Source organism: Pleurodeles waltl, chromosome 9 (genome assembly GCF_031143425.1).
Source record: "Pleurodeles waltl isolate 20211129_DDA chromosome 9, aPleWal1.hap1.20221129, whole genome shotgun sequence".
NCBI lineage: Eukaryota > Metazoa > Chordata > Amphibia > Caudata > Salamandridae > Pleurodeles > Pleurodeles waltl.
In genome coordinates, this window is record NC_090448.1 from 134,744,594 (window position 1) to 134,771,508 (window position 26,915).

General features: G+C 40.8%; 1 protein-coding gene across 2 annotated transcripts in view; it reads right to left on the reverse strand.

The window, feature by feature from the left end:
* The window catches only part of WNK2 (WNK lysine deficient protein kinase 2), a 637,481-nt gene that overhangs the window by 187,565 nt on the left and 423,001 nt on the right, over positions 1 to 26,915 (reverse strand). For both annotated transcript variants that reach the window (XM_069206415.1, XM_069206414.1), the window contains 3 exons: positions 16,608 to 16,778; positions 5,418 to 5,463; positions 3,879 to 3,998 (listed from right to left, as the gene is read on the reverse strand). In XM_069206415.1, coding sequence (XP_069062516.1) covers positions 3,879 to 3,998; positions 5,418 to 5,463; positions 16,608 to 16,778 — 337 coding nt within the window. The remainder of the gene's footprint in view (positions 1 to 3,878; positions 3,999 to 5,417; positions 5,464 to 16,607; positions 16,779 to 26,915) is intronic.

A 26,915-nucleotide genomic window follows, 5' to 3' on the forward strand; every position in this document is an offset into this window, starting at 1 on the left:
ATCCCTCATTGTCACTGTGCTAAGCATCTCTTGGGATGCAGTGAATTCTGATGTAGGATCTTCAATATCAAGTTTCAAGACATTCCAGGTATTGTTGGAGGTAAAAATTCTGTTTTTGAGCTGGATTATCTCTTGATGGCTACCATCCCCTCTTCTCTAGCATCCCCAACTCTTCCAGCGTGGAGACCCCCTGTCTCTGCTCAGTCCGGTCATGTATCACTTTCCGGACCTCTTCTGCTACTTCTTCATTTCGAGCCGATATGGCATCAATAAGTCTCTCAAAGAAGTCCTCCATGAAAAATGTGGTAAGAGATACCTCCCAGCTTCATATTTTAGTTGCTGCAAACCCCAAGCTATGCCCATTTCTCCATGAGGTAGCAAGGGGGTATTGTCCTTCTTCACTGCTGATACAACCGCATGATTCAGAATGTGGAGTTCCTTTTATTTTTACTCAGTCGTTTCCAGGTGAGATGGAGAGGACTCTTGCATTTTCAGGCACAATGCCAGGGAACCACTGCAGCGGGTGTAGGTGTTCAGCTGGGGCAAGGGCTTGTATGTGTAAGAGGAGAAATCCACCCAGATGGGTCTCAGTGGACTGACTACAGCCTCTTGGTGAGGAACCCTCTTATTAAGCTGGGTTGTAGTATTAGTTCAAGTCACACTGGTGTTCAGTCTCTATTTCATACACCCTAGATTCCCCTTAGAAAACTTAGCTCTGAGGCTGGTGGGTACTCTGCCATGCCCCATCAGGGGTCTTACCACAACCAGTCCCAGCTCAGTTGTTCACTGTTGCCTCCCATGCTCAGAAAGTGTACCCCAATTCAGGTCCCAGCTGCCACACAGGTCTTCAGGATAGGTACTGGGGTGGAGGAAACAAATGTGGAGAAGCTAGGCACTTCTTACTGAGCAATATGAGCTGACTGAGGAAGAGATGCTTGTTAGTGCTCAGGGGATGTTCCTGCTTTGCAGATCAGTCCCAGGTAGGCATCTGTAATAAGGCATTCACATGGTTTCAGGCTTCTGACTCAAAACGTTTGCCTATCGCCATTTGCAGCTCCCAAAGCCCTCTAGGTTGTGCTCATTATCCCCCAGGGTATGCAAGATGCCTTAAGTGATGTATTGGGCCCTCTTATTGTGTTTCTTCATGGGTGGAGGGTGTCTGTTCTCTACCTACCTCTCTTCTGATGTGTCCTTTGCCACAGTGAGGCAGAAATGCTCATAGCTAGCTAGTGGGCTCTTTCTTCACTTTCAGGTCTCATTCACTGACCTTCAGCGGGCCACATCCAGCAGGATTTTTGTTGTGTGGGACTCGTTTTTCGGCATTTCACTTTTGCTCGGGGGCCAAGTAGGTGCTTCCGTGGTCCTCTTATTACATGCATATTGTCCATAGAGGGGGGTGATTCTAACTTCATACTGGCCTGTACAGTGCCTATCTTGCTATGCTGCTCTTCAAACAGGAACTGACTCCATTTTGTGAGAGAGGCGTGCCCATCGCCACCTCTTCGGTTTTCAGTTGAGCTGGAACACTTCTGGTCCTTGCTCCTGGTTCTTTTTAGGGAAGGACCCCCGCTCCACTGCCTGTGGCGACTGGGGAGCCCAGCCAGTGAATGGATGTCACCCTCTGGATCGACAATGCATCTTTCCTGAGACAAAAATATTTTTCTGGAAATGTATGGAAGTACTTCTGCACAACCAGCACGCACAGCTGTCAGATGCCAAGATGGAGAGCAGATCTAACAAATTTGTGCTAACAGGATGGCTGGGCAGCACAGTCAGTGCAATTTTGAAATCATCTCTCAATACTGAATAGTTGAACACAGTTGATCAAAAGCAGACCTTCCTTTCACGACCGACTTCACAGAGTTCTTCATAGACCTAATTTCTACCACTTCCTTTTTAGGGTCAAGCTTGCGTCGCATGCGTTCTGCTTGCGAGATGCTTTAGGAGTTAGAAAAGGGCTCTGAGCCCCGTTCACGTCACGTCAGTTGTCTTTCATTAGTTCGTGGGCTTGCGTGTTAAAATCTGCTTGCTTTCAGTAGTGGAAGGCACGCATATGTCATGCCTTTTCCGGTGGTTAGCCCTCCTCGAGCGCAGCGACCAAGTACTGAAAAACATGCGAGGCTTGCTGTTTCCTGTCCGATTTGTGGACTACTTTTTATCTTTTGTTCACAGCGCGATCTCAGTTGGCAGAAGTCGAGCGCTTTGCATAACATCAACCCTGATACATAGTTAATTGCACTTTTGCCGGTTACGTAGATAATTGCTCTTTTGCCGATAGGTTTCATTACGAGTGAACTGTAGCAGCGGGATCACGCTGTTTTTTTCCTTCAATGTGGAAAGAAAAATCCAGTTTCGGAGTTTACAACTGTTAATAGCTATAACTCGGAGAAGTGAGAGACCCTAGTGCATAGCAAATGCTTGTTCTTATTGAAGCTAAAAATGAAAAAAATATACTAAAAGGACCAAACTCCAAAATGTGCTGAAATTAGCAACCGCTTCTCCCTTTGCTAAAAATGGAATACGTGGATTACTGTGTCAAATGTGGTGCAGAGATTTATGTGAGGAAGACTGACGAGCACAACACATGCTGGGACCACTCCTAACAACCTGACCCCCTTCGTGAGGAGTAGATCCTGCATGTCTGGACGAATACTGAGATAGCCAGTTATTTGTTGTCAGGGAAGTTACTTAGTCTTCCGTCCCTCCCAAAGAGCCAGTGGGTACAAAAAGTACCAAAGGGGCAGCACACAGATAGTGCATTGTACCCATGTATAAAACCACACTGCACGCATGGGCCGCTCCCCGCCAGCAGCAGAATCTGCAAAACCTTTCACAACAAAGGGATAATAAACCATGTTTATTATCCCTTTGTTGTGAAAGAGGCAGGCCATGGGGTGACGGAGTGCACTGTGCACTCCCCTCAGTGAGCATGTATGTTTGGCCGGCCGTCTCGGACTGGCCAAACAGATGCCTAGTAGGCTCTCTCCAGCCCGGCACTGTGTTGCCAGGCTGGAGAGAGCCTGCACAGGCTCCCAGTCTGTCAGGGAGGGCCCTGGTTGGGCGCGTCCAGCCAAACCGGACACTGCTTTGCAGCATCAGTACTGGCTGCAGGGCAGGCTGGGAGCCTATGCCTGCAGCAAGATGGAGGAGAGAAGCGGCGCTGTGCGGCGAGGAGCGAGGTAAGTTTTTATTTATTTTAATTTATTTTTAGACCCGCTCCCACCCCCGCGCGCCTCACCCACACCGCTCCTTATGTGTAAAGTGAGCCACGACTGACTGCACACATCATATTGGAGGTATGTAGAGTACAGAAAGGCAGCCGCTGCTCATTCTTCTCACTATTCAGACTCCAAGTACCATTCTGGAAACGAAAGCAGGATAGGCTGGGCTAAAATTCAATTCTGTGTTCCAGAGCGTAGGAAAAAATGGGTGACTTGGTAATGGTATATTGTATGTGCTTCTGAAAACAAAAACAAAAAATCACCTTGGTTAATGTTACATTGTGTCTTTTTTCGCATGCCCATGCAGTTCCCTTGAGGGACGAGGTAATGGATGGAGGCAGTTTCCCCTGAAAGTTTCTTGAAAGCAAAGCTGAATGGATGGAAAGTGTTTCCACTAATAAGGGACACTCGTCACATGCACTATAATTAGAGGACATTGTAGGATCAAGTTCCTTTGTATGAGGTGTTACTACATATAAATATTTTTTACCTTTAACATAATGAGTGCATTTATTCACTTTAACCCCAAATACCGAGCAATCACACTTCTTTTTGGGCAGATAATTACAAAACAATGAGAGATGCCAATACTACTGAAAACATTGAATTTTAACTGGCAGGCATGAGACATGCAAGTAAATTAGTAGTACTATATACCTTTAATGTCTTCTGCAGGTTGTGTGTGCACGGAGGCAGAGGAAGAAAGCTCTGACTGCTCAGAAGATGTAGTTTCCACAACAGGACAAACAATGAACCATCTTTTTCCAGTATGTAAGACTGCAATTGTCAAAAGTAAAAGTTAATGATGTGAAGTAACTATTACTAGGCAACAATGTGAATTGGATTTTGTCAGAATACTGTAGGTTTTTTATGAATATGACACACCAAGGCAGTGAACGAAGAGTTAAAGGCATGTCTTTTAGTAGAGGTTGCTCAATGGTGATATTAAAATCCTACATTTCCTCGGTCTCAAAATTCAATCCTTTGGTTTCCTTATAAAGCAGCCAGTTTGCTTCGTGCATGATAATTTCAAGAAATAATATTATTCAGGAAAACTTTCTATCAATAACTGTACATTAAGCAAATTCATTGTACATTGGACCACCTCATTACTTTCTGTATTTTTAAATTTAACACTAGTAAGTCAGTACAAACCACCTTTAAGAGGATGCTAACATTATGGAAATTAACCATGCATATTTAACATTTAGTAAAATCCCTAAGTAACATTAGATAAACATATTACTTTTATAAATGTTTTTTCAACTCAAGATGTGCAGAGGGATGACATGGAAAGTTGTTTTGGATGTTATACCTCGAGTGTACCTTATAATAATATTGGAAATCATGAGAATCATATTGAGGCACAAAGTCAAAAGCCAAGAGCCTTTACGAGTATGCGAAGGAGGCTTTTAATTCCCTTAAACTAAACATTTGGGGAGCATTTTATGCCTTATAGTTAGTAAAGGTTTCCATCTCTGAAGGCTTTAGTTCTGTAACAGATTCATATGCTTGGGAGTAAGATGTGAGGCAGCAAGCAGGTGGACCATGGATTGGGCAGAATAGTCTGTTTACTAGTCTGACTAAGGAACACAAACATAAAACATATACTCAGTGAAGTATGTTCATCGCCAATGTAGGACTCCATAGCCTCTAATTAATTGTAATCTAAACAATGATTCTCTGCTCATATACTCTAGGCAAAGAAATTCCGCATATCAATATTTCCCATTCTCAAGACCTCTAGTGTAGTGAAGCCTTTGTTCATGCACCATTGTTCACAGCTTTTCAAGATGATCACCAAAATCAAGAGGGTGTCCACCCCTGTAAGCCAGAGAAATGATTGCCGCACATGGGAGCGCTCCACTTTCCAAGACTGCGACAGGTGTCCTAAATCCCAGGGCATAGTTTCTAGCATTAGAGATGTGATAAGACACAAGACTGTGCTTTACAAAATCAGTCAGGAAATCTTGCCCAGAAAGCGCTAGAGCACTGTGTCATGTCTCCTATTCTGGGACTGGTGGCAATGTGGGGGAAAAAAAATAAAAAAATCACATGCAGGATTGGGGTCACTTTAATTATATCACGCCATCAATCAGGTAAGTCAGTGATTACAGGATATTATAGCATTTAAATGCAAAACAAGGGAGTACCATCTCCATAAAGCACAAAGGCACTAAGAAATTAAATGTTTACCATTTTGTTGATACACAGGGGATTTTGATTGATTCTGCTGACTCTCCTGTGAAGATAAAAGACAATAATGATTTAAGCATTCACACTGACCACTTACACCAGTCTGTTCAGTATTACTAGTTTCTGCAGCTGCTTATAGTGCACAAGTGACCCGAGCAGGCCACCTAAAACTATGTCGCCCATATAGAAGAATTAACTGAAATGTGTTAAAATTACTTTTACATCCATCAGAGCTGACGCCAGAATCTATAATATTGAGCTATTAAAATTGCCATTGAAACAACTCGGATGGTAATGAACCATGGTGTATGAACATCATAAGCCTAAGACATCAATTTTCCTACTCTTTCTGTCTGTCTCAGATCATTATACTTTTCCAGCAGAACCTTAACCAGGGAGGAAAGAGAACCCAGGGGTGCAAGGTCTATTTCGGCAACAGGAAACAACCTATGGACTAACCAGATAGTAGTCACCACTGTAACTCTTTCTTACCCACTCACCAAACACTGTGAACAAATCATAGTGAAAGGTTTCAGCAATGACAAGCAAATGGACTACAAACACCTTGGTGGCTGCAGCAAGTAAGATTTTAAACAGGTGGTGCATGATCACCATCCAGAACTTATACTTTGCAAGGGAGCAAAATACCACATAGAAGACATTTGCGAGAAATGCATTCAGGTGATAGATTTTACAAAACCATTACCAAAGAAATTTGCTAAAGACATGGTGTAAGAAAGTGAATTATTAGTTGAAGTCCACCACAAGTAGTAAAGCCTCTATCCTGTTAAATGCAGTAAAAGGTTTAAGTAACCTAAACCTGGACTCAACTCTTGGTAACTATGGGACAGAGCAGGTAGGCATACTGTACAGAAACTGTGTAAAGCATTTAGAAGTACAAAACGACTAAAACGTCAAAACACAACACAATATTTCCCATTACATAGAAAATCATTTAATGAAGAAAATTACACCAAAATGACATACAGTCAAATAAGGGGAACCAGAATGATGCTTTTTTTTTTTTTTTAAAGATTTAAGAAAAAGTTGCAGCAAAAAGCACAAACCACCAATGGTAGTCAACGCTTGTGGTAGACTAGGACCTAAGTGTGATTTAAGGCTAACCGCGATGGAGCACGGGTCGAATATGTCACCCAGGTCTGACCTGGTCGGAGGTTTTACCTTTGGACTTTGTCTTTGTCCTGGATGTCAAAATACTTCAACTAGGCAAGGCAGCAAGCTGTATCTGAGGAGGGCTCCAGGTCCAGGTGAAGCCAATGGTTTAGGCACAAAAAGCTGAAAGTGGGAAGCGGGAACATTTGAACTCTGCAGCCAGGAAAGTCCACTCGCTGGTTTGATACTTTCAACACCTTTTCCCAGACAAGATTTTTAACTTCCTATACTCGGCAGGACTGCAGTCTGTCAAATGAGGGCTCCAGGAGGCTGGTGCCTTCTTACTGTGATCGAGCTGCAACTGATTTCCTGTTGCAGAGCAGCTCAGAGAGAGAAAAACCCATGGTGCATGGTTTTAAATGTACATGTTGAAATTTTATGTTAACATGTCCTTACAGTGACTAGTACCCAAAAGCTGTGGCAGACCTAGCTGGCCTATGTAGGAATCAGGAGAATAGTTCAAAATACTAATACTCTATCTTTTTAAGAGTTATTAAAAATCCATTTCAATAGTCAAGCTCAATTTCTCATACATTTTAAGGAAAATGAACTCTTAGAATGTTACTTTTTTCATGCCTTTCTTGGAGCCTGATTTGCATTAGCTCCCCCTCTTCTCTCAGACAGTATTTAGGTATGAGTAGTTATGAGATGCCTCATAGAAGCAAACAATAGGCTGACCAGAAAGGGCATACCTGACTTCTGAACTCTGCAAAATATGCGAGGTTGAGGCTGTGAGCATCCTTTTTAACATCAGAGTCAAATCTTGCATGACGCTCTTCTGGGTTTACATAGAACACTTGGGGTACACTTGAAGGATGACAAAACTATTCTTGTGGATCAAGTATCTAGTTGCTGAGAGACTCTGCTTTTTTCCTACCAGAAAAAGGGTAGATACAGTGGCTTTCTCAAACTTGATTTTAGTGTTAGTTGTGAAAGCACACTAGGAATACCATAGTACACCACACACACATCTCTAGCCCTTGGGCCCAAATTTATTGTGGTTAAAGACTTTCACCATCTTGAAAATGTGTAAAGTAGGTAGGGTTGGCCCTGGGAATTTTACTGCATTGATTAGGGCATGCCCAGGTGTCATTCCCACCCACTAGCTAGTACGAGGCACAACTGTGACACCTCCAGAATTCTGGTCAGGGTGAAACACAAGCAAAGCCCAAATTTACCTGTTCTCAACCCTTGCTTAGCGCAAACAGTCAGGCTTAACTTAGAGGCAATGTGTAAAGAAATTATTCAGCACCCCAAACAGTAATAAAGTGAAAAATTCAGCCCAGGAAATATTCCACACCAACTTAGAATAAAAGTAAATTTTAATACATTATTATTATTATAAACGACAATATTCCAATCACCAGAATTGGAGATACGCAATTTTAAAGATTTAAGTGAAAATAGTGCTGAAAAGTACAAAACACAAACTGTGATTATCTGGTTGCACCAGACTGGGACAAAGTCATAGTTCAGGCAAGCGCAATGGAGTGTGGGTTGGCTACAGGGACAAAGTTGGGCACTCTGAACAAAGTTTAACTCCTGGTATTGCAGCATTGCAAGATCACAAAGCGAGGATGCACAGCAGTGGTTCTGAGGAAGCCGCAAGGCTGTGATGCAGATTCCAGCATCGTTGTTAAGGATGCCATCAACGAGGGGCCTGTGGAGGCCTGCATAGAGAGTCCATTGCACACAGCAGCGGTTCTGAGGAAGCTGCGGACTGTGATAAGAAGCCCTATATCGGGGACACATCACATAGCAGCAGTTCCGATGCAACTGTGAGGAGGTGCATCACAGGTCAGCTGACAGGACCATAGCTGGGCTGTCAGAGCACCTTCAGTCCCAATGTCAAGGATCAAGGACTAGGGTGGCATGACTTGATGAAAGGGCTCACGTAAGAGTCTAGGGGCTGGTTCAAGGTGGTTGAACCCTTTTCTGTCCTTGAGGCTCTGATCAGAAGGCCAGCCAACTAGCCCTTGAAGTCACTCTGGGAGCCTTGGGTTTAAGATGCAGGTCCAATCCTCCTCACTCTGGCAACAGAGCAGCAGTCCTTCTTGCAGAGCAGCACAGCAGTCCTTCTGAGTCGTCCACAGGTCCAGAGGTACACAGAAGAGTTGGGTGTGAGGGTCCATTATTAACACTTGGTGTCCACTTTGAAGTAGGAGACATTTTTAGAGTATTTCACTGCCAGGTGCATTTGGAATTTTCTGCCTCCCTGGCTCCAGTTTGTCTGGGGTTACAAAAGAGTAATGTGAAACCCTTTGTTGGAGTGTGCTCAGGCAGAGTCTTTATTATGTGCAAATGTGGTAGATAACAGCTTCTACCCCTCATCAATTCGGAGATGGCCAATCTTGCCAGCACCTATTCCCCCTTTGTCTCACTGTCTGGGAGAAATTCAAAAACACCATCAGCCAGCTACACCCAGGATACATGCATCAAATGGTTTGGGGCAAAACATTCTGACTTTATTGAAGTGGCATTTTCAGAATTGTGACTTAAAACATGACTTTACCATTAGAGAGGGTTTTAAATTACAGTTCTTTAGACCAACTTTGACATTCCTATGTGCTCCCAATTGAAAGTTAACACCTATTAAATGTAATATGGTAACCCAATGTTATCGTATAGGAGAGTAGGCATTGCAGTAGTTGAAAAAAACTAATTTAAGAGTTTTTCACATCCAGGGCATGTAAAAGTTAAAAATACATGTTCAGCTTTTTCAATACACTGCATCCTGCCCTATGGGCTGTTTAGGGCCTACTCTAGGGGTGACCTATAGGTCGAAATGGCAGTTTAAAACTGCACACACAGGCTGCACTTGCAGGCTTGATACATATTTAAAAGGCAACTTAAGTGAGTTGCACTACTGCAGGACCACTAGACGTACTTAAAGTACAGGCCCTGGGCACATGAAGTATCACTGTACTAGGGACTTATACGTAAATTAAATGTGTGTAAGCCAATTTCACCATGTTTAAAGGCGAGGGCATGGGCATCTTAGGACTAGTTAGTAGTGGTAAAATGTGCAGAGTCCTAAAAGGCAACAAAAACTGGTTCAGAAAACAGGAGGGTTAAGGCAAAAAGGTTGGAGATGGCCCTGCAGAGAGGGTCAAGTCCAAGAAAAGGTAACTATTTTTCATATTTGGTTTGGGATTTATATTTTTTTACATTTTGATTTTATTACAGTTTTGGTATTGCGTAAATAATTTACACATTGCCGTAGTATAAGACTGTCTGTTCTCAGCCATTGCCATCAGAGGCTGAGCTCAGGTTAATTTAGTGACTTTGAGAGTTCACCTTGCCAAGGGTTGTGATTATTCCTTGAAGTAGGTAGTCACCCATCCCAAATAATAGTCCAAGTTCGTACACTAATCTAACAGACTTTCAACCCTTTCTGAAAATTAGATACTATAAATGCATTGTCTATAATAGCTAAAATATATTTTGCACCACAGCCTTTATTTATGCCTGTTTCTGGACTTCAAGTTGGCATTTGACAGAGTCACAAAAATCATATATGAACACTTACAGCCCTCCTACATGCAATTTAATAACGGTTAGGTAAATCTAATTTGAAGGGGAATAGTATTAAAGGGAGTATTAAAAATCCATGGAAGTTCAGCATCAGGAGCAATAGAATTCTAAAACATCCAATGTTTTATTGAAATAAAAATAAAAAAATAAAAAAACAGTATCCTCTGTGGAAGCTAAATTGCCCCTAAACAAATGGTGCATGCTTAGATGGTTATAAATTCTTATATTTATGGCTAAAAATGAATCCTACTTAGGATACAGTTTCCACGTTTACATGAAGTGCAAATTAATGAAATATCTACTTGGTATGTTACCATCTTGGAATTTCATACCTCGCTGGGCAAAACTAGGTGTGTCTCAAAACTGTTGCTTCTGTGGCTACGAGGAAGAAACCACATTATACAACTTAGCATGTGCAGCCATTTAAATCACTTGCAGGAAATGGCTCTGTGATCTCCTAAATAAACTGGGAATTCTAAGTTATTGCCAGGCTTTAATCTGCTACCTTTAAGGAGATAATCCATAGCAGTCATCTTGATTTATGAATTATATGGATCAGATTGATAAATGTTTATGTGATGTGATGTGATGCACACTGATTAACTTAATTTTATGGTTTTTAATCTTCTAGGGCCAGTGTTGTATCAGACCAAGAAGGTCCAGATCCCTCAAGTTTATGGATCATGCTGAAAAAAAATCACAGCTGATGCACACACTGGTTTATCCTATTCTTTGTTTCTGCAGGCACAGTGTTGAACTGGATTGTACGTCTCCATGTGAAATGCATTTTGCATTTGATTGTTAAATACGTATTTTAACTGACTGTAATTTTTTTAATGTTTATAACTTTTAATTGTTTTAATTAACCAAAGTCTTTATGTTCATGCATTCATGCTAGCACTTGAGTTCCATTTTTACCCAAGTGGGCCAATCGTGTATTCCAGAACTATACCTAAGGCGCAATGTGCATTCTGCGTTCCAAAATATATCAGAGGTCCCTAAGCTCAAGAAGAAAAGACTGGGAGGATACAGGTTCTCTGTACTTGCCCCTGTTTTTTTTTTTTTTTTAACTCGTTGCTGCCTATTAACATCGGAGCTTCGACTTCATATGCTAGTTTTAGATCGTTGGTGAAAATCTGGCTTTTGAGACTGGCATATGGCTAGTTACTGTGACCTTCCCACTGTTGTGCCCCTAGTGCCACAAAACCTTGTTTGGTGTACGCCTGCTTTACAAATTTGGTGTAACATAACATAAGAAAGGGGTAACGGTGGCTACATGTGAGGTCTGATTAACTGCAATAATACTGACTCTCTTGTTTTATTTGCTTATTCTGCAAAATATTGGCAAGACCACCTTATGGATATTTGCTGGATGACCAGGCTAATCCAGCTATCTTGATTGCTTTTTCTAATTGGTATGCCATTCGAAGGGGTAGTCATGATACTCTCGGATGTGTAGGCCTAGCATTCATGATTAATGACATCCAGAAGATCCATTACTTCAATGTGCTGGATGTGCTCTCATTTGAAGTCCTCGAAACCAACTTGCATCCCACACTTTGTATTGCTATGTACATACTGTTCCTTAGACAAATGAGTATTTTTCATCAAGAGTTCATTGGCTATATGGCTTTTGTCATTACTGTCAAATTGACCTGAGTAATATTAATGCTTGGTATTAGGACAATTGGGCTAAAGTGGTTTCCAGTGTAACACAAAATTCGACTAATAATAATGATTTCTTACAGTAGCTACATGATACTATACACTAACAGTCATATATACATTTGATTGACCAATTACTCTCCATAGTGATCATTCTAATTTAGCGATGGCAATTTTAGATTCACTAGAGAGTACTGCTAGTGCAAGCCTCAATATAACTCTTCCAATGGCAAGCAGGTCCTGTCCAAGAATTGGTGTTTGATGACTGCGTCAGGCGATTTGCCTCTTTCTTTTGTTTACTAACACTTTAACCCTTATGGTTCGTTGTCTCTGTAGAAGCTTGTTGATGATGATACAAGTGGCCCCTTTGAAACAGCTTAACAGTGAAACTATTAAACAGATCAACATGTGGTAGAATTCAGAGTGAAGACATTTGAAGTCTAAATTTAATTAAGGGCAAATGCCTGCCATAACATCTTTGGAACCAGATCTCTCAACAGAAATGGCTAGTACGTGGATGAAATAGCAGAGAGAAACAAATGTAGTTGACAATAATAAGGGGCCAAAATGCTTTTAAAATTCTCAGCAAGAATAAAAGACATCCCTTCCATCAACACAAAATTACTGCACTGGTATTTTTTTCAGTGACTAGACAGCTAAATCTTGGCCCTCAATTAAGGATCTTGTGTCTAAACGAACAGCAATTCCAAAATGCTACACAAGTGCAGCACCCAAGTCAATACCCTGCTTTAAGATGGATAATGGGTTCTGCTTTTTTTTTTTACTATCACTGAAACAGATGTCATAGGTAGGGAATATTTCCCTCAGACACTTTCACAGAAGGTACATGCAACAAGTTTCATAGATTCCATCTTTGCCCCATCTTCGCCCAGACTGGACTGCACCACTGCATTAAACTCATTTGAATGGATTGTGTGGTCTAGACAAGAGAGATTTAAGAAATCCACCTGGCAGGCCGAAGGGAATTGAGGTCACAGACCTGATTGTGCCATGACTGAGCTTTTATTCATTTTGGCTTGATTCAGTTCTACCGCTCCATAAAGTATCCTTTTGGTTCCCTTTTTCATATCTTGGTGCAGCACATAGACTACTCTTTAAAGTTGTGTGTGGTAATAACGCTTTGAAAACAATGCAGTTAAATGAAAAACAACTTAAAGACCACAATTAGGATTTCTATTAGAAACTAGAAAAGATACATAAGGTGAACTGATCCAGTAATGCAAAATAAAACACTGGAAAAATCAATTAACAAATAGGCTGGCGGTAATGAAGGGACGCATTTTAAAAAAGTGGCAATTTCTTTTAAAAATATTAAAGCCAATAAAGAAGGACAATACCCAAGGATTTTGAATTCTAATTATCAATACACAAAGTGACACGTTAAAGATGGAAGGGCCAGTGAGACAGGCTGACCTTTGTTACAGACCCATTTTGACTTTTACATAGAACCTTTCACTCAAGTGGATACTGAGCAGTGAGCTAGGCCGCTTCAAACTGCAAATAAATATAAGAAAAAAAGACTGACACTTTGATAATCTTTTCAGACCCAGGCGCTCCACCTTCACAACTAAACACCTTGCAATTATTTTATACATAATTGCAAGTGAGATAATTGACAAGGGTAGGGCAACAAGTCATGGCTTAATACACAGCTATTAATACTGAATACTTTAGCAAATGAAATATAATTTCTGGATAAATTAAACTAATGCTAATGTTGATACCTTATTGGGTTAATTTGAGCATGGGCTAAAATGGACAAAGTAGCATTAATCTTCAGAGAAAGGATTACTTTTAACAAAATGATATTTCTTCCATTTTTTTTTTGCTTTTATATTTTATACGTTCAATGTTAAAAGCAAATAAGAAAACCTTAATTGTATTGTTACTAGCTAATATAAAACGTTTAAACATTGACTGAATGATAACCTCATCTTCAGTAATCATCAAAATTGTCAATGTTTTGTCTACAATCCTGTAAATAAAAATTAAATGTCTATTAAAATCAAGCCCACCACTGGAATAAAGCATTAAGAGATGTCTCAAAAACAACTACACAAATCACACATGCAATCTTGTTCTACATTACTTGACCATGCTCCAGTAGAAAATCTAGGTAAGTGACCAAACCTAAAATTCATAAAGTAGTCTAACATTCTGAACTTCACTGAAATATATATATATATATATATATATATATATATATATATATATATATATATATATATATATATATAATCCGTTTGTTCACCAAAATGTCAGCACTTAAATGAATACAACAGTTTCCTTCCTTCTTTTCTTGGGGAGTCAAAATCAGATTTGCATTCCACCCTGACCAGAGATATCCTCATAAGCTTTAGACCAATATGAATTACTGGCTAATCAACCACATTATCTAAATTTGTGACATTGACTGTATTTTATAATACATCATGTAATATCTAAGATGTTTTGCATTAGAAGCCCTTATTCAGTCCTATTATGTTCACTACTGATTTTCCAATAGGCTCAGTAAACCAATTACTTAGTACTTTCAGGAACCTATCCTTACCCTTCCAAAGAGTTGTCCACGACAATTTGTTAATAATACACAATCCAATGTGCTTACATGTAATTACCTGTATGAGCCCAAAGTTCCACAAGTATCTTTTCCTCCTATAACTGTAAATTCAAAATATCATAATGTATCTACTTCACATTTACAAGTAGCCCATCTTCAGAGGAACACGCTTAAACGGCATTTAAAATCTACCAGACTGCTGCTCTAACACTGCAGAGTACAGGGCAATCAGCATTGTAGAAAGCAGTAAGTTTCTTAATGCCAATTCAAGGTCAGAATAAGTTTCCATGTGCTAATCTTATAATCAACTCACAAAAGAAAGAAAACAAGTCGTGCTATAGCTGACCATTTCCAGAGTATGCTTAGTTTTTTACTGTCACCTTAACATCAACTAAGTGAATGTGCATGTGCTCCTGTAGACGTTTCTATGGGCAACAGCCCCCACTTCATTTCAACAACTATTCTCCCCATGGCCCAATTACTGCTCCATTCATATACAATTTTTTTTTTGGTGGGGCGGGAAATCATACTGATGCTGCACAACACCCCATATAATTCATGCACTTTCTTGCCCTAGATTCAGTCCTGAATTCTGTCTGAATGAGTGAGTTTAGATTTTCTATTTTCAGTCCTGTTCAATGGTTCGGTCTATATACCTTCAGCACACATTTTGCCAGGAGAACATAACTTTCAGAATTGGAACTAATTCAATATATAATCTCAATTATCCTTGTTTAGCTAAGAGTTTAATCATGATTACAATTATAATTTGCACTTTTAATTTGTGCAGAGAATAATTTACAAATGGGCTAAGATCATCAAGGAGTTAGAGACTAAAACATGTCATAATTAGAGGCAGGGTAACTTTTTAACAAACAAAACTGAAATTTATTCTGGTCTAAAAAGGGCAGACATGTTTAAAAACAATGTAGTTGTCCATAGGCTATTTTCACATGTCAAAGGGATGTTAACAGAAAAATTGACATTTCTTGAATTCAACAAATTTGCAGCTTCCAGAGACAGGTAATAAATGCACGCCTGCACTGTTGTATAGCCTCAGAGGAGCAATTAGCCTTGCATGCAAATATTGCGATAATCTGCTGGGTAATTTGTAATGAGGTACATAGAATTATTTGTAACACTATAAAAAACATACCTAAAAAAAAAAAGTGCATGCACAGTAAACTAAGCAGCTCAGACATCAAATTACTATGCCTAATCACCAGCAACATTTTGAAAACCATAGGCAATGAAAAAGTAAACAAAACATTATTAATCAGATTCAAGTAGGCAATACAATATTTGCTTTGCAGACTCTGTAAAAATAAGTCATAGGGTCTGCTAATGGACTTGAAGAGAATGACAACATGCAGATACTGTCAACATGGGCTCATAATGTCTCTATTAGTTTAAATTTGAAGTGTGTGTTAGCCTTGTTGAACTGAATGCATCAAAGCAACCTCCAATGTAATACAAGTAAGACAGAAGTTTTGGTATTTGGGTCTCCTCCTCCTTCTTTGTGGGGTAGTGAAGTTTGTCCTAGCTCTGCTCCTTCTTCCCCATATTCCGACTAAAGTAGCTCAAAATCTTGTGTCTTTTAAACCTCCGGTAGAAAGCGTGGTTGGGAAATGTTTTATGTATTTACTTAAAAGATTCCAGTTGGTGCCGAACACTGCAGCACGGCTCCAGTGTAACATTCTGAGGAATAGCTGTTAAAGCCCACTGCAATTAACTGCATTGGTTGTCCATTCGGGAGAGAGTGAGGTTCAAGGGGCTGATGTTAGCTCAGAGCCTTCAGTGGCCATGGACCCTCCTATTAGAGAGACTTTCCCATAATCCACCATCTAGGGTCCTACGTCCAACCAGTGCATTGATATTGACAATGCCTAAAAGAAAGAGGAAGAGAGTGGGAGGCACCTATTTCTCTGCATGGGCTGTGACCAAGTGGAATGCTCTTTCCTTCCACCTTCGTGCTATAATGTAGGTTGATTTCTTTAAGCGTCATCTAATAAATAGGCTATTTAATGTTACCTTTTAGAGTTACCCCTACTGGAGGGCAGATGGCCAATCAACTGGAGTGCTAGGACACACTGTTCGAATAGCTGAATGCATTATAAGTGCCTTAAACATATGTTTAAGATGCAAGAGTTTTTTGGGATTTCAATAAATCATTATGTGCTTCCATCAACATTGGAAATGAGCAACAAATAAACTACAGAAAATATGGTACTACTTACATCTTTCATGTCCAGTCTGCCGTTTTCAGCTTTCTGAGGACTTGTTCCTTGGTCAGAACTTCTTTCACCTTCAGTGTCTTCATTCAGCATGTCATCGGCTTTATCAATAACATCTTTCATTTGCTCAATAAATATCTCTCGTTCTATCTGAAGAATGAATTCATTCTCTACCTGCAAATGCATAACACCCTAATGTGAAAGAACTGTTGTGGAAGTATTTAGTTTACATTATCTTTAATGAACAGAGGTAAGACAAAGCAGTGCTAATTTGGCTTTGTGCACATTCTGACAAAGGTCCAATTATTTAATTCACATATTAAGATAAAAACGAATAGCCAGAACAATCACCTTAACAGCCTGTCAAACAACCTACTGACTTTAATACTGTTTACTGACACACAACTGAGGAGACAGAAGATAGGCCTATGCTACAGAAAGAAAAAAACAGAGTTGGGACATTCCATTTGTCCCAGAGGTACAAATGAACAGAAGTGTTGCAAAATGACTTCACCTGCAATATATATACGCCTCATCTGGATTGCCATAAAAGTGAACAAAGTTCACAAAATGTAAGATACTAGAAGTGAACAGGATAATGAACTGCCTCAAAATCATTTATCATTGATGGACAGCGCATGTTACATTTAGATGTTTTGTACCAAACCTGACAACACATTTTGGCATACATTTCAGAGTCCTAAGCATTAGCAATAATATTGATACAAAAGTGAATATGTAGCTCCTACAGTAACATAACATACCATGCCATGCCATTTGCTACTTGGCGAGTTTAGTATGGGACGGTCAGCTTCCTTCTATAATCTTTCCTTGCACTTTTTATACAAGAAAATATCACTTAATGTAACAGACTGCATTACACTGCTTTTTATTTATATAGTCATCATTTGGCTAGGCTTTAAAAGGATCGAAGTAAGAGTAACAAGATCTACAGCTTCACTCATTAAAAAAGGCACATCTAATATAGTTTTGGGAACGTCAAGAGGCCAAATATTATCCCAATGTTGGCTGGCAGGAAGCTTTTCATTTGAGTAAAGCCCAATATTATATTTAACAATGAATTTTAAGGTATGAAGGTTGGAGAATGAGCTAAATAGATGTAGTAAAAATTAAGCAACTAGATATGAACATAATGCACTCCAAGATACCTTAAGTATCAATTTAAGGGCAAGATCATATGGTGGTCAACGTACTTGTCTCAGGACAAGCATGAAATGACTACCACAATGCAGACTGCTAACAACTGTAGTAGCTGTGACCTTACTGGTAAGGTCAGCAGGTTTTTTAAGTAGTTTAGAAAGCAAAGACTCTCTGGCCGACAAGATCCCACAAACTAACCAGCATGGGGAAAGGTTTTTTGGTATTTCAAAGCTCTTGCTCTGGACCCACAGTGTTCCATACACATTGTTCATTCATTAGGCAATACAATGATAAGGACTTATCGGATTTAGCTTTGAAGATAATGTTTAAAAAAGTATCATTGAAATAGCCTAGAGGTCTTTTTTTCTGTTTCGATCATAGCTTCTCTGTCAGTTCTAATGACTGTTTTTGTGTACAGGCTGTGACAGCTGTCCAGCATTCTAGTCTATTATCAATGTCAGATTGTTGATTTGTTAGGAGTTTCAGAAAGAATTCACAGCTGCATAAAAAGTAGATTACTGTTGAGGGAGCTCAGTACATGATGGTAAGGTTTCTTGTACAAGGAAGGCCAAATGTGATAGACCTTACAGAACTGTAAGTGGTTAAAGCTACCTTAAAATATTTATGAAGGTTGCAGATTCACAAATATTAAATTTTTTCTACCACAAACAGTGTAGAACCCCAATAAGCATGGCAGGTGTTTGTGCAATCACAAACAACGTAAGTGGTCAAGCCCTTGGAAATATTTAGCAGCATCAGTACTAAACGTTTGTTATAAAGGACTTAGAGCTAATCACTAAGGGCACACATTATTCAGTTTGTAGTACTATTTAGAGGTCACCTAATTCATTTATCAATAAACTACTAAGAACAACTCTGAATTTCTTGTGTAAAAAAATGGGTTCCTGTCAATTTGTTTTCAGACAAAGTGCTGTGTAATGAAATACATTCTTACAACAAAATGTAGTTTTTCCAGGGTGCCAATATGTGAGGGAAATCAAATCATAAGCCATATGCATAGTGCAGAGACAATTAAACATGATTCACAGTAGTAGATAGGTGGCTGGATTTGAAAATTGCTGTAGTCTCTAAATATAGTAAGATGATAAAACAATACATTAATAAAAAAAGATTTATGTAGTGCAATAATGAAACAATCAAGTCAGCAGCCATTGGTGATTGACTAGGAAAAGATATGCATGGGCATAGGCAGAGCTCTTGGATAGAAGAAAACTATTGTTACTGCACAAGTTCTGGGGGCCAGAGAGATTACAAAATCAATTACAAATGCTAATAACAATGCTTTTCCAACTATTTCTGCTTGTTTTATTTGTTATTATTTATGTGTGTATATTTTATGTTTATAATATGATTGTTTTATACTTATATATACTGTTTGAATGTCCTGGACACCTGAATGACGAGAATTCATGAAATCATTCGTGCTGATATTCCCAGCATGTTTCTCAGAAGGTGAAGACCAGTATGAAACAAAATGTTAACTCATTCAAGAGACGGCTGGATTTCAAAGAGTTACTCTGTTGCTTTGTAACAACAAAATGATAACTTTTTTCAGCATTCAAAATACCTTCTGTTGGTATGTAATGTCCTATTGTTCTGTGTGTACAGAGTAAGGTCAGTTATGTACTGTCTTTACCTGTAACAGTGTGCGGCATGATGAGCGTTTGCTCCTCTCGGGGGTTTCACATGGTTATATCTAGTTATGGTGTGGGTAGGTTTACAGTGATTAGATCGGATTCAAAATAAGAGTCCGAAAAGTATATTGAGGTACTAATTTTGTAGTGCCTAATGCCATTGACATGGCCCCAAAGCAATTCTCACTGGAAGAGTAGGTGGCTATTCCATTAGCTCAATGTGCTTGGTTTGCAGAGAGTTGGCTTATAATGTTACCTATGTTGAAGAGTTTGGAGTCATGCCTTTGGGCTGAAGGGATACCCAGACTGGGCTGCAGCACACCCGCAGCTTTGCATATACATGGTATGATGAGAAGTAAGAGATGCAGTTAAGATTTTGCACATACATACCATCTTTGCTCCTTTGCTTACAGCAGAAGAAATATCTGGTTGGGAATAGCATAATCTAAACCAGCATTCTGAATTTCTGGAGATACTGAATGTTCATTATCTTTGCTTAGAGTGTACAGAGTTGCATATACTCTACATTGGGAAGCTACGTAGAAGATTATCATTACTTAGCCAAATTATAAATTGGACGTATAGGCAGTTGTTACCAAACAAAAACATTTTAAAGGAAAAAGTAAGTATGCATCGATTGATGAACTGATTTTTGGCAGCACCAGCACTGCCGCTTATCTTGTAGACAAGCTCACCATCTTGGCACACGCACAGCAAGGACACCATCAGACTGCAGACTAAGAAGTGTAAAAAAAAAGAAGAAAAAAAGGCAGCAGGACTTTTTCATCTATGCACCCAGGTACTTGACAACAACCCCATATTCATCAGGACCACCTCAACACTGCTCCGATTTGGAAAATAATTGAAGACTCACCTTTTTAAAGAGTACTACATCACAATACATTAGCATTTGCAACCCAGCGTCCTACTTGTTGACTTTACATTTTTGACCATGAAACATGCTTCACTACCTTTTGTCTGGGTTTGTGCTATGGAAATACTATGTGTGCAAGAAATTTGAGCACATGGAAGAACTAAGGTGATCGAAATAGAGTATCAAATTTCTCAGAAAAGGGCATTCTAGACTGCTGATATTGTATCTTTTTCTTAAGGTCCACAAATCGCTCATGAACCCACCAGTAGAACCAAAGTGTCTTCCAGGAATAGTCTTCTAGAAAACACTTCAAATTACATTGATAATTTTTCACTTTCCTTTGTTGGTGCATTACCTTCTCATATAGAAGACACTAAAGACTTCCTGAAGAGGATAGAGGGCATCATATGGGAACCTGAATTTCTCTTACTGACCTTAGAAATTGAGTCGCTCTACACGAACATATTACACAAAGATGTTTTCCTCAGGGCAAGACTCATCTTCTATTATGCCCATACAAGGATGCTCTTGGACATGATGCAATTTTGCTTAATGAACAACATCTTCACATTCACTGAGACACTATACAAGCAGGTACAGGGGATTGTGTTAAGCACTTGCTTCACTCCCAGCTACGTGAATCTGCTGATGGGCTGGTGGGAGGAGCTGATGTCCAGGACATCAGTGTTCCAAGAGCCCTTATTGTGAATTAGTGTGAGCCAAAATGAATTGCATGAATTGCAAATAATTTGGATTTTAGGACTAAGAAAAATGCCATGTTACTATGGTTGACCCAACGTGGCTATCCCAAGTGGGCTTTAGATAGAGCAGTCCAGAGAAGCAGCAGACAGACCAAAAATTAAATCTTGTTTGGGCCCAAAAATGGCAATAGAGCTAATGAAGTCAGTAATGAGAATAGCCGTACCAGACTGATGACCTTGTTTAACAGCTAATCAAGTCAATGCAGGGGATTCTAGCAAAAAGCTGGAGTCTTTTGAAAAGCAACTGGATAATTGGCAATACCATTAGTGATACGCCCTTCATCACCTATTGTAGAAACAGATCCCCTAGGGACCTACTGGTGAAGAGAGAGATAATACAGGAGAAAGGTTGTGCAAACAGTATTGGTTCCCAACTCAAAGGTGTTTACATATGTGGTAAATGTAAAGATTGCCAATTATCTATGAACCTTAAGGAGATCACACCCCCGCATACCACTAGGCACAAACCTATAACACAATTTATCACATGCAATACAAGTTTTGTCATATTGTACTCTTTCACAAAGTGTGTTGTTTTTTAAACACACTACAATAGTAACTGTAAGATACTTAAATATTTTGGCACATGTCACTATGGATCCCAGAGGAGGTGACAGGGTGACCATGCTAAGAAAGCGGGAATCTAAGTTAAGTTAACTGAACACCAAGCCCCCAATGGTTTGAATACCGATGAGGAGCTCCATGTTCACAGACTAATCTACCTTCATTTTACAGTGGTATTTTAGTGTTCTTTCATTGAGTCCTTTTGCTGTGTTGGATACCTGTTTTTTTCTATTGTTACTTCAGAAAGGAGAGGAATGGATTCTCACCTCGCTCCGCACAAACTTGAGGAGGGCCTGGCGGGGGGCACCTTACCATACTCTTCCATGACACTACAGATGATGAGACTGGGTGGTATGATTTGATTATTCACTTTGCACAATTTGTATATGGCAGTTTCTGTCCAGGATGTGCACTGAGTTTATCATACTGTTTTGGAGTGTCTGCCCAATTGGGCAATATTGAGTGTTTTCACTTTTTCATTCATTTTCATCATTGTGTACCCTGTCAAACTGTGCACGAGTGAGCTAAATAATACTTTGACCTATGATGTATATAGATCGGTACACACCAACAGTGGGCCTCTACGCCAGATTCACTTCCTTGAGAGTGTTTTAAGATCATCTTGGAGATGCAAGTTGTGTTGTAAGGGGAAACCGCCTTTACAACAGCTTTTACCACCCAGTGCCTTTACAATGCAAGTTTTTACCACACATTAAAGGTAAGTATAAGTGAGTGTGTGTGCAAAAGTTACAGGGGCGTTTAGTTAGGAACTAGCATTTTAAAAAACCTTATAAATTCACTGAAAAAACAAAGGTTAGAGGGAAGTTATAGTTAGGTTCTGAATTTACATGCACCAAACCATACAAATTCAGCCATTATAGTTAGAATTAGTTCAAGTAACTACAACTCGTGCCTTAAGATAATTATAACTCACCCCCCACCATGCACAGTTTTTTTTCCATCAATAATTTTATTGTAAATGTTGCAATGATAATAATGTTGCCATAGAAGATGTTATGAATGATGTAATATCTGGGGTAGTTAGCTGTGCATGGTGAGGGTGGCAGTTATAGTTATCTTAGGGCATGCTGTTTGACGAATCTTCATGAAACTTTCCAAAAAAGGGTCCTCCTGTGTCTAGTTGTGCATGGAAAGTTTCCGGGTGATATATCAAGTGGGTGCCGAGAAAAGGGGGCGGGTGCTGGGGGAGGGGCAAAAAAACATGTTTCCAACGTTATTTCCCATAGAGAATTTAGACAGGACTACAGCCCAAACCGCTGAAAAGAATTACATCAAATTTGGCAGAAAGCTGGATCTTTGTCTAGAAAGATCTTTTTGTGATTTGGTGCAAATCAATTCAGGAGTTTTTGAAATATTGAAAGATAAAGAAATATAGATATCTAGGGACAAAGATCCTTTGTGGATCTAACAGATCTCATGCTGAGATCTGATTGGCTGCCAACACTTTAACCAGGAAGGGCTGGCAGCCATTTTTTGGACTTGACTCAGCCGAGTCCCATAAAAAAAGTGAAAAAATAAGTGGGCAGAGTAGGAACACCCTGACCCCCTAGGCCTAGTGGTGGGGATCTCCAGGAACACCGCCGGGGACAAAAAGCATAGCATTTTTGTTTACATTTTTGCCCCAATATTCCCAGAGGATCTGCACATCTTGGCAAAAAAAAAAAAAACAATTGTAGTCTCCAATGCTGGTTTAAACGTTGGCACCTGGGTGGGCCAGGCCCCAGGGGCAAACTGTAATAACTTTACTGGGGAGGAGGGTACATACGGCCCCTTCCTCCCCATGGCCGATTTCAGTCCCGGGGACTGACACATCTTTGGGACAAAAAGTGGGAGGGGGGATGAACAGTCCCCCCTCAAAGGCTGTTTACAACCCTGGGGACTGTCACCTCCCTGGAGAAAGATCTATCTTTTATCTTGGGGGGGGGGGGAACACACAGACCCCTTCCCTGCCCTTTTTTGCCCTGGGTACCACCACCTCTCCTAGGTCAGGCCGTTCTTTACACTGGGGAGGGGAGACTACTCAGCCTTCCCTCCTGGGCCTTTTTCAGCCTTGGGACCACCACCTTCCCAGGGCAGGGTGATGTTAAGAAAGGAAGGTAGACCACCACCTCCTCAGAGCCAAACCCTACAAATACAAAGGAGGGGGGCCTCCTCCTCGAACCTTTAATGGCCGTAGGGGTTCCAGCCACGAGGGGTGGCTTCCTATGTCCCGAGGTGCCCGCCCTCAGGACATAGTTGTTTGCTTTCGCTTGGAGGGAGCTTGTGGCCTCTAGGGGGGATGGCCACGGGGCCTGGCCACAGGAGGGGTTGGATTAACATAAGGTAATTAAATATTACTTAATGTTGAAAAAACCCTAGAAATTCACTGAAAAACCAACATTACAGGGAAGTTATAGTTCGGTTAAAATTTTATATGTACAGTACAAAACTATAGAAATTCAACAGTTATTATATTTATCTCAAACAACTATAACTCGTGCCCTTCCCTTGCACTGCTACTTACCCTACAATATCACATCAGTTATGACATCTTGTATGGCATCATTCATAATATAACTGCAACATTTGCAATAAAATTAGTGATGAGAAAACTGTACGGCAGGGGTGAGTTATAGTTACATTAGGGTACAAGTTATAGTTTCTAAAGTATACCTATAACAATTGAATTTCTATGGTTTTGTGTGTAAACAATTTGAACCTAACTATAACATACCTGTAAACTTTGTTTTTTTTTTCCTGTGAATTTCTAAGCAAATTGGGTAGTAAGGGTAGGTAGAGACATTGGATGGTAAGGGTGTGTTTAGGAGTGGGTAAGGGTATTTTTATGGTTTAGAGATGGGTAAAGGTATTGGATGACGAGGGTGTGTTTAAGGGTAGGTAGGGTTGAGTGGTAAGAGTATTTTCAGGGTTTAGGGTGAGTAGGGGTATTGGGTGGTAAGGACATTTTATGGTTTGAGGTGGGTAGAAGTGGTTAGAGGGTGGTAAGGGTGTTTTTAGGGTTTTGGGGTGGGTAAATGTAATGGGTGGTGAGGGTATTTTTAGGGTTTAGGGGTGGTAAATGTAATGGTGGTGAGGGTATTTTTAGGGTTTAGGGATAGGTAGGGGTATTGGTTTGTAAGGATAATTTAAAAAGGGGGTGTTACAGTGGGCAGGTGATAGAAAGGACTCAGACGCAGGTAAGTGATAGGGTGTATTTATTTAAAGGTTCTTATCATTTTCACAGTGTATTGGTGTCCTCTTGGTCCGTAATCTTTCTTTGTCTTTCTCCTAGCTCCCTGCTTGACTGGCGGTGATACTCTGTTTCGTCTCCCGACGTACCGGAAAGGAACGAAAAGGGAAGGTAAGTCAGGAGATGTATTTATAGGGAGCCTATAAATGATAGATAAGAAGGGGAGTGAGAGAGAGAGAGAGCGAGAGAAAGTAATCCCGGTGTCTGGGTGGACAGGTATGAATGGGAGGTCATGAATTCAGTCACCCTCGGTGTCTGACCAGAGAGAGCAATGTCAAACTCAATGTCTCTTTAATATTAAATCTATACCCCACAGTAGAACTGTTTCTGCTATTTCAGTCCTTCCTTCTCTCCTTAATTCCCTGTCCCCTCCCAGCTGCTCCCCTCTCCAACCTCTTTCTCCCCGTCCCTGCCCTCTCCCCTCCTGCCCCCTTTTCCCCATTTCAATAGCTGGTTGTCCCTCAGAAAGGACCGTACCTTGGTGAGCCACGCCCCTCCTGGAACGTGGCGGCTTTTCAGCATCTCCTCACTCCGTTCTGGATTCTCTGTGCCTTCTTTGTCCCTCGAATCGTCAGTGGTTCCCGCTCTTGTCTTGGGTTCCTCCTGGTCTCCACTCTCTGTCTCCGTGGTTTCTTCCTTCTTGAAGTCGGCCGCGTCCGGCTCCTCTGTCCCCCGCTCTTGTCCGTCCTCTCTCTTTTCTGCTCCCCGGATACGGAAATCCGGGGTCATTGACCGACGCCGGCCCCCCAGTCGTCAGGGCAACGAGTAACGCTGATCTCGCAGCCGCACGAACAGTGCCACTCGGATGCTGGAGCCGTGTCAGAAGACAACCGCTACACACCCCATCCCAAGATCGGGACTGATACAGTACCGCAGGATCCGGAAACCGGGACAGAAAGTCGGCGGGTCCTTGCTGAGAGCCCGGAATGTGTCGGACCTGGAAGGAAAAAGGTTGGAGTTCCATAAACCAGCGTAGCACCCGGGAGTTGGAGTCCTTATGGGAAGCCAACCAACTCAAAGGGGCATGGACGGTGAACAGCACAAAAGGGCGACCCAGAAGGTAATATTTCAGGCTATCCACTGCCCACTTAATGGCCAAGCACTCCCTTTCGATAATGGGATAATGACTCTCGTGGCAGCAACTTCCTACTGATATTAAACTATAGGGAGGTCAAGACAGGTCTCGCTTGGTTGCGCGAGTACCGCCCCTAGTCCCACATCGGAAGCATCCGTGTAGAGATGGAAGGGCTGAGAAAAATCAGGACACCATAAAACCGGTTCTGAAGTGAGGGCAGTTTTGAGTAGGTGAAAGCTGTTTAACTGTATCGTGGAGAAGGGAGGCAACTTCGATGGGTATGGTTTCTTAAGGAGATCAGTGAGGGGAGCGGCTAATGTTGAATACTGGGGAATAAAAGAACGATAATACCCTACGAGACCCAAAAAGGAATGCAGACCCTTCTTTGTAGTGGGAGTGGGCACCTGTAGTATGGCCTCCACCTTATTTTTTTGGGGCCGCAGTTGTCCCTCTCCAATAAAGTACCCCAGGTATGAAATTTTTTTGTTCCAGAGATTGCATTTCTTAGGATTGGCGGTGAGACCTGCTTGAAGCAGGGCACAGAAGATGTTATGTAGGTGTTCTAGGTGTTCGTCCCAGGTATTACTGAATATGACAATATCATCTAAATAAGCTGCGGAAAATGACTGAAATGGTTTTAATAGATGGTCCATTAATCGTTGGAACGTTGCAGGGGCCCCGTGTAGGCCGAAAGGAAGAACTGTAAAGTGATAGAACCCTGATTGAGTGGCAAATGCCGTTTTCTCCTTATCTGCAGGTGCTAGAGGAATTTGCCAATATCGCTTTGTGAGGTCTAGGGTTGACATATATTGTGCTTTCCCCAATTTCTCTAGTAAATCGTCAACTCGGGGTATGGGCTAGGTATCAAATAGCGATATTTCATTTAGTTTGCGTTAGTCAATTCAAAAACATATAGATCCGGCAGGTTTTGGTACTATAACCACTGGGGAGCACCATGGGCTAGTGGACGG